We start from the raw sequence: 8,858 nt of genomic DNA, 5'->3' as shown, positions 1-8,858 counted from the left end.
AATAATAATAAAATAGTCATGTTATCTAATCTTCTAATCTAATCTAATAAACTAATTAGATAGATAACAATAAACTAATAATAAAACTAATTAGTTAGTTAGAAGTTAGATTAGATAACAATAAACTAATTAGACAACAATAAACAAACTAATTAGATAGATAACAATAAACTAAAAACTAGTAAAACTAATTAGTTAGTTAGTTAGATAACAATAAACTAATTAGATAACAAAAAACCAATAAACTAATTAGTAAACTAATAAACTAAATAGATAACAATAAACAAACTAATTATATAGATAACAATAAACTAATAAACTAACTAGATAATAATAAACTAATAAAACAATTTCATCATTATCATTAACATTAACATTAACAATAAACAAAAACAACAATAATAATAATAAAATAGTCATAATCATAATTACTAATAATCAACTTAAACTATAACTATTAACTATTAATTAATTAATTAATTAAATTATCTAAATCTAAATTGTAAAATCTTATATCTTAATCTTAATCTATCTATTCTATCTATCTATTATTATTTAGATTAGATATTATTATTTAGATATATATAAAAACTAATAATATCTATCTAAATAATAATAAACTAATAATATCTAAATAAAAAACAACAATAATAACAATAAACAATAATAATAATCATCATCATCATCATAATCATAATTAGATAATAATAAACTAATAAAACTAATAAGTTAGTTAGCTAATAATAAACTAATAAACTAATTAGATATATAATAATAAACTAATAAAACTAATTAGTTAGTTAGAAGTTAGATTAGATAATAATAAACTAATTAGATTAGATAACAAAAACTAACAAACTAATTAGTAAACTAATTAGATAACAATAAACAACAATAATAATAAAATAATCATAATCATAATTAGATAACAATAAAAATAATAAAATAGTCATAATCATAATCATCATAATCATTAACTTAAACTTATTAATTAACTTTAACTATAGCATTAACTATTAACTATTAACATAACAATAATTAGATATAACATAATTTTATTAACTATTAACATAACATAACATAACATTAACTATTAACATAACAATAATTAGATATAACATAATTTTATTAACATTAACATAACATTAACTATTAACATAACAATAATTAGATATAACATAACAATAATAATTAACTAACTAATAATAATTAACTATTAACTAATAATAATTAACTAATGAAGGGGGTGGTTTTTGGCAAGCCGCGCGAGGGGGGGGGGCCTTCACCATCAAGCACACCTTTTGTCGTTGCTGCCGGGGGGGGTGTTGGGAGACTTGGCGGGGTGCTCTGAGAGAGAGAGAGAGAGAGAGAGAGAGAGAGAGAGAGAGAGAGAGAGAGAGAGAGAGAGAGAGAGAGAGAGAGAGAGAGAGAGAGAGAGAGAGAGAGAGAGAGAGAGAGAGAGAGAGAGAGAGGGAGGGGAGACTTGCACCTGAGTAAGCTGGGTCCCTGCTCCAAGCAATTCGAAACGTGCTCCTAAAGCGTGCTCCCTTGCTCGAAATGTGCTCCTCTGCTCCAGAGAATTCCACCCTATAACCAAGCAATTGAAAAGAGAGATAAAAAATCAATGATATAGATGTCTCTCACTAATCATGAGAGAAAGAGGTCGTGGGGTATTAAAGCTGCATTAACCTCCCTCAACCTTGCATGCATGCAATTCAAAAATTCAAAGCATGCTTGGGATTCAAAAATAGGCTCGGGGAAAGAAATGGAGGTTTGGGAGATATCGAACCTCTAGCCAAAATGATAAATAGATATAGATATACACAATCTAATGAAACCTTCTATCATAGGTTTAGATTCTCTTCTTTGGGTTGAAAAAATTTGCTAGGTGCATTGTATACACACATGTAAAACTATCAAAATTGTAAAATAATCAATCCATAGTAGCATAATAAATTTAAAAATAGTTCATATGTAGTAACACAAGCATATTTTTTATCACAATGGTTTTATAACTAAGGTATAAAAAATATTAAACAATCTAAAAATAAAATTAGTAAGTGCAGGGTGGATTTCTTGTGCAAATTGAGGTGTATATTCCAAGTTCCAATGGTCAACTCTACATGATAAAAGTGAAAAGAGTTCAAGGGACAAGTAATTGTGTGAAAACACAACTACCATGATAATTATTGTCACACACATGATAGCTTTGACAAAAGTATCCCTCTTTTTCTTCTTCACAATTTTACTTCTTAAGGATTATTAGGTGCAGCTCTAGACTATCTAAATGATGTTGCATTGTGCAATGTTTCTTCACTGCTAGTATAAGGAATTCATCAACACTTGATCTCTTCATCCATAACAATTTAGCTTCTATAAAGGGCTTTGCTCTTTGCAATGTGTTGCCAAACCTAGTATCAATGCATTGAAGTTCACTAATTGGATGCAATATTCCCTCAAACAGACATGGATTTGATTTCATGAGGATAACAATTGGGTAGATAGACACTCACAAATGTGGTAACAATTGAAGATTTGCCTCTACATTTATAGACATTGTCAACACAATCAATAGGTGATAATTGTGACTTCATTGAGAGAAATAAAATCACCTATCAAGGCCATTGCATCATGAAAGCATGATGCCACAACAACAAAAAAAAAATTCTTCATGTCCTTTGTCCTTTGTCCTCGCAAGCAATTTTTGGATTTGAAATGTTAATCAATGTTTCACTGGACCCATGGTCGAAAGGAAGTTGATGTACATTTTTTACTATATGTGAGAAACACATATGGTACGATTTAGCATCCTTGCAAAAATACAACTTCTTCCAATTATTTTGGAAAAGAAACATTGTGTATAATGAATCCACTACATTAGATATCAATATGGCTTAAGTTGCTAAATTTTTATATCTAGCCTAAAGTATATATGGGAACCATCATACTAGGTATAAACCCCCTTCATGTTTTTCCAAGATGGGGAAAAATCCATGCTATCCAAAACACATGAGGTTACTAAGGCACAATCTTGTGACCTTTGCAATGACACATTTTTGCAAAAATTTTAATTGATAATGAGACAACTATAGAATGACAAAAAAGGATGCATATTTTGGAGGTTTTATAGAAATGACACAATAAAAGTATGAATTATTTGATTGAAATAAAACCCATGTTTAGATTTAAGAATTTGTGTCATAACTCCAAGTAGCTTTAGAAAAATGTCATTTATTGCACATGAAGCATGCTTTTTTTCAAATGCTTTGTGAACTTTGCAAACAAAAGCATGAGGCAAGTGAGGCATAGCCTCACAAGGTTTGGCCGACAATGCTGGCCAGGCCGCCCACTACTTGATTATTATAGATAATGCAACATGGAGAACAAGCTGTAACCATTCCTTTATGCTACCCCATATTTTTGAAGAATTTTTTGTGTTTTGTCTCGTCGATCCCTATTATTTTGGCAACTATAAATGGAAAATTCTTGCCAAAGGTTTGTATTTTTCAACAATGTACTGGTGAATGTGAAAGAGTACGAACAGTTGGCCTACTTGAACATTTTAATATGATTAACATTAACTCCTCTCAAAGGTTTGGAGGGTTTCTTCAAGTGTGACTTTTCCTTTCAATTGAACTGTGTTTAATCTAGGCCCTTGACTCAAGTTGCAAAATTATCAATACCTATAATGTAGTAGCAAATCCACAATTACACAATGAAGTTATAGTCTCTTGAGCATTTTTCACATATTGCACACTAATGAATAATATCTAGTTTGGTAGAATGTTCTTGATTGAAAAATAAAGAACTATATTAAATCTGCCACAATGTTGGATTACCATTATGATAACCTAGATGGCTTAGTCTAGAGTCTTGGAGCAATTCCCTTTTATTGGCACGGATAACGTTCCCATTATGGTTCAATAGTTGTGGTTCTCATGGTGTTTAGTGTGGATGTGGTTTGAGTTCATTTCCAATCACCATTCATGCTCAAGTATCGAGGAATAGTTTTGGTGTGTGTTCATAAAACTAGCAGCAAACATGTAGTCTAAAATCTTTTGAACAAATAATCCATACATGTGGTGATAGCGCTATTTTAAAGAAATGAAATGTTTCAAAGCCATTTAAAAAATTGATAATATTTTGTAACTTATGTCAAATGATTTCCATTGATCCTGCTAAATTTTCAAACCTTGATTTTGAATTCAAAAAGAAAAGACAAATTCCGAATTGTTTAGAATAAAGGGGTCCAAAGCCTCGGAAGACATGCTTGTCTACATGGGGGGTTGACGAAGGCTAATAATTGGAATTGCCGCCAATAGGCTTGAAGACGTGTGGAACCAAGGCGACTCTCGTCGTTACCGGAATTGGGCTCCATACTGCAGGCCGGAGGGAGAGAGAAAATAGTATGCCTGACTCTTTTATAAGACTGTCTCTTCTCTCTTTCTCTCTCTCTCTCTCTCTCTCTGTCTGTGTCTCTGGTGCCTGAGAGAGGTCTCACAGAGATACCACTTCTCTCTCTCTCTCTCTCTCTCTCTCTCTCTCTCTCTCTCTCTCTCTCTCTCTCTCTCTCTCTCTGTCTGTGTCTCTGGTGCCTGAGAGAGGTCTCACAGAGATACCATAGCTGGGGTTAGTTGTATTAGTATAAGTGTAGGCTGAAGAGGAAACACAGGCACTCTCTCTCTCTCTCTCTCTCTCTCTCTGGTGCCTGAGAGAGGTCTCATAGGAACACCATAGCTGGGGCACTGGCTTATTCAGTTCGTTGTATTAGTGTCGGCTGAAGAGAAAACGCTCTCTCTCTCTCTCTCTCTCTCTCTCTCTCTCTCTCTCTCTCTCTCTCTCTCGCTGTGCGCCTCTGTCAGAGTCATGGGCAGTCGCCTTCTCTCCCTCATCCTTCTCCTTCAAGCTGCCTCCCAGCTCGCCCTTCATCACCGAGCACTCGCCCAAACCCTTCAGCCGCCACCAGGAAACTCGTATGCCCTTCTCCATCCCTGTTAGACATATTTCAATATCATATTCCTAGCCTAATTAGACATGTCTTCGTAAGAAGTTTTTGATCATGAGACGTGTTCAATCATTTTCCTTGGTCTAATTAGACATGTTCTCATAAGAAGTATTTTGATCATTTTCCCACGTTTCTCGTAAGAAGTCTTTTATATATTTCCATGTGGAAAAAAGGGTTGTTAACCCTAGTTTTCCTCTTCAAAGTTCACCATCATGTGGGAAAAGGGGTTGTCTTTCTCTTTTGTGTTCAACATCATGAGCTTCTACTTGGGGGGGCGCCGCATATCTAGCCAGTGTGGTTGGGGGCAGCCCCTTGCCCCAACTTCACCTAGCTAGGATATACAATGCCTCCCTCACAAAAGCTTGTGATGTTGCCATAATTCACAATGTGAGAATTATATGTTCCTAGTTTAACTAGACACTAGTGTTCCACATGCACGGAATGCTAGGCCACGAAGTCGATAGCTTCGCTGCCTCGAAGTGGCAAGCGAAATTCACTCAATAATCTATCTCTCATCTTTCTCTCTCCTCTTTTTCCTCTCCGTTTCTAATTTTTTATTTATTTCCACTCTCTCTCCCCAAATTCTGTGGTTAATTCTCTCTCTATGTGCCTGAGAGAGAGAGAGACTGAGAGAGAGAGAGAGAGAGAGAGAGAGAGAGAGAGAGAGAGAGAGAGAGAGAGAGAGAGAGAGAGAACCTAATTCCTACACATGAGAGAGGGAGGGAGGGGGAGAAGAAAAATGTTTTTGCTTTCCCCCCTCCTCTCTCTATCTTCTTCATTTTATCCTTCTTCTTCTTTTTTCTCTCTCTCTCTCTCTCTCTCTCTCTCTCTCTCTCTCTCTCTCTCTCTCGTTTAGATTACTTTTTTTAATTTAAACTTTTCTTGTAATTAAACATTTTAAAAGCTTTTTTTAATTTAAAGTTTTTCAAACATAGATTTTCGCACAATTTGAGAGAGAGAGAGAGAGAGAGAGAGGGAGGAGGGGGAGGGGGAGGGGGAGGAAATTAATTAAAAAGGGAAGGGGGGGAAAGAAAGAGAAAGATTATAAGTGAGAGAAAGGGGAGGGGGTTTTAATTTTAAAAAGGGAGGTGAGGGGGGATGGGACTTTAATGAAAAAAGGGAGGGGGAAGAGAAAATGAGAGATTACACGTGAGAAAGAGGGGAGGGGAGGGGGTTTTGATTGAAAAAGGGAGGTTTGGGAAGCCCTATGGAGGTTCAGGGCTTTCCGAACCTACTGCGAAAATAATATAGTAGTAAGATAATCTGAGTTCATGATTAGTCTTAAAGCAAGTAGGCACATGATTTGTCTCAAAGCTTGCATATAATGGCTAATTGACATGTATCCTAATTGGATTTGGATTTTTTTTTCCTTTGTGGGTTGCCCCCCCTTCTTTAGGATTTTCATGAACGTCAAGGCAAGGGGCCATCAAATCTACGAGTGCAAGAATTCAAGTGATGGAATGTCGATATATAGCTTCTTGAGAGCCAAGGCTGGACTTTATCCCATGGAGACTAATGACAACAATGAGACCATGGCCTCTCAAATTGGCTACCATTTCTTTTTGAAGCACCCTGATGGGGGCCAAGGGAGAGCCACTTGGGCTTTCACTCAAGATGTGGACCTTCAAAGCACAGTCACAGGTTTGTCATTAATTCATTGCCCCATATAAGCTTGCACATCCTTTGGGGCATTGAAAGACCTTAATTATGTGTGGATGCAGAAGCACTATCATTATAGGTTTGCATTTGGCTTCCCCCATCATCGAGCCTTATAGCATATTGTTTACCTCATGGCACACATCTTCCAAATATTATATTTATTGCCCTATTTTGCAAATAAATCCCTCACGAAGTTGCTTTTGTGGGTCAAACTTTGCAGTTTCTTATGTGGATCAATCTACTTCTAGAAAGTAGTACAAATAAGTTTTAATTTTGCACTTATACTTCTCTTATTAGGAGTAGTTAGCTATATAGTATCTTTGATCATATTCCAATGACAATTTTGCTAACCAAGGTTCAACAATACATACATATTAATCAACAAACTATCAATTGTTTATATATTGCCTAACTTGGCTTATCTTTCCCTTAGCATGCCTTTAAGCTCTCTATGTGTTTCCCAAATGACAGGCACTGTGATTTTCAGTCAACTAAATGTTGCTCCTGATGTGCCTTCTCTCCTTCTCAAGGCAACATCACACTTTGGGGAGGGGCCTCTCGCCAAAGTCTCATATATCCAGAGGATGGAGGTACAAGGGGGCAGCGCACCACCAAATTGCACAGAAGAGGGGCATGTTCTCAAGGTCTTCTACAGGTCCCACTATGTCTTTTGGACCCAAGACGATAATATCCCCAACAATACAATCCCTCAACTTCTCCCTCCACAAGGAGGGAAGCCTATGTTCAACTTGTATTGTGATGGAGCTCAGATATATAGTTTTAATGGAGCTGCTTGGGACACACTCCAAGGCCTTACAGGAACCTTATCTACCATCCCTGGGTCTGAGCCTCAAGGGACTCTCACTCAAGAAGGCCAATTGTTGACATGGGGACTCTTTAACCCTCCATCCAGTGTGACTGGCATGCCCATAGTAACAGCTTTTGTGGACACAAACGGTCTTGATTGGGCTCTTTTCAATGCTACTAGCCATAAAGGAGATGGGTATGTTGTATGGCAAGCATTCTCTAGAAAAAATTAGTTGTTGATATGTCAAGCAAGCAATCAAGCATTCATGCACCCTTTTAAGGGTGAGATGCCAACTAGTTACTGAGTGTTTAAAAGATTCATGGATGGATTAAAACTTAACTCTTGAAACATTCAAGAAAGCACCTACTAATTATATGATGGAGTAACAAAAATTGTTGAAACACTAATTCAAGAAAAAATATGTGTATGATGGATTAACAATAACCATTGAAAGCAACTACACATATATGTGTGGTGAATTGATCCATTGTAATGGTGAATAGGTACTAATGGTGGCAATGATTATCGTTTTGGTAATTTGCAGGCTTAATGAAGTGGCCACGGTGAAGTTTATTCAAGCATTGTCAACAAGGGGAGGGTTGCCACCCGCTGCCACTGTTGGCTTCAAGAAAGGGGACATCCAAAATTCCAATTTCTCTGCCATCTTTTGGTTTTACTCTTAATCAATTGATCAGATGGGCTATTTAATGGGCCTCAACAACATTGCATATTCAATTGGACTATCCTCCAAAGCATTAAGGGAATTGACCCCCTTAGGTTCAGAAGATGAGAAAAACTATTCCCCAACATTGCATATTCAATTGGACTCTCCTCCAAAGCATCAAGGGAATCAACCCCCTTAGGTTCATAAAATGAGAAGAACTATTCCCCAACAATGTCCATTTTCTCCAATGGGTTTTATTTGTACTAGGGCTCAAATTTGAATAGTGTAGCACCTTTCAAAGGGGGGTTTATCCTTCACAAGGAGAGTAAGAATAAAATTTCCCTTCAAAATAAGAATTTTTTGGTATTTGCATAGATTGTGCACATTTTAATATGTCTATGCATTTTGGATGTCCTTCAATATCCAGCATTGATTTGTACCAAGCAACACAACCTTCCTCAGTCGCATGAGACTTTAACAATAATAACCTTTGGTTATTGCATAGGTTATGGACATTTTAATTTTTGTATGCATTTTGATGTAGTAAGAGACTGTACCTTCCATTTGATCATATTCATTTCTCTTTACCACTATGCTTGCTTTGATTCTCGTATGAGATATGTTAGGCCCCACACTACGATGCATGAGTATAGGTTATGGGAAATGATAAATTTTATCTCGCCTACTCGGAAGATGGAGTTTGTGAAGTGCATATATCAAGG

At 36.0% G+C, this 8,858-nt stretch overlaps 1 protein-coding gene across 1 annotated transcript; it reads left to right on the top strand.

The window, feature by feature from the left end:
* The first annotated feature begins 4,583 nt into the window (after positions 1-4,583).
* Positions 4,584-8,454, top strand: LOC148022969 (uncharacterized). The gene is made up of 4 exons (XM_087695154.1): positions 4,584-4,973; positions 6,402-6,646; positions 7,136-7,667; positions 8,017-8,454. Exons 1-4 carry the CDS (start codon positions 4,867-4,869, stop codon positions 8,153-8,155), a joined length of 1,023 nt encoding a protein of 340 aa, XP_087551280.1. The 5' UTR covers positions 4,584-4,866; the 3' UTR covers positions 8,156-8,454.
* The last annotated feature ends 404 nt before the right edge of the window (positions 8,455-8,858 follow it).

This window comes from Lygodium microphyllum, chromosome 16 (genome assembly GCF_053477565.2).
Source record: "Lygodium microphyllum isolate KBCC chromosome 16, Lygodium_microphyllum_v1.1.10, whole genome shotgun sequence".
Lineage (NCBI taxonomy): Eukaryota > Viridiplantae > Streptophyta > Polypodiopsida > Schizaeales > Lygodiaceae > Lygodium > Lygodium microphyllum.
The sequence above is the reverse complement of the archived record's forward strand: the minus strand, read 5'-3'. Positions and strand labels throughout refer to the sequence as shown.

Excerpts from the sequence above, each read along its gene's own strand:
- LOC148022969 (XM_087695154.1), top strand. The coding sequence starts at position 4,867 with ATGGGCAGTCGCCTTCTCTCCCTCATCCTTCTCCTTCAAGCTGCCTCC. Across the intron at positions 4,974-6,401 it reads CAGCCGCCACCAGGAAACTC|GATTTTCATGAACGTCAAGG; the intron begins GTATGCCCTTCT and ends CCCCTTCTTTAG. Across the intron at positions 6,647-7,135 it reads CCTTCAAAGCACAGTCACAG|GCACTGTGATTTTCAGTCAA; the intron begins GTTTGTCATTAA and ends CCCAAATGACAG.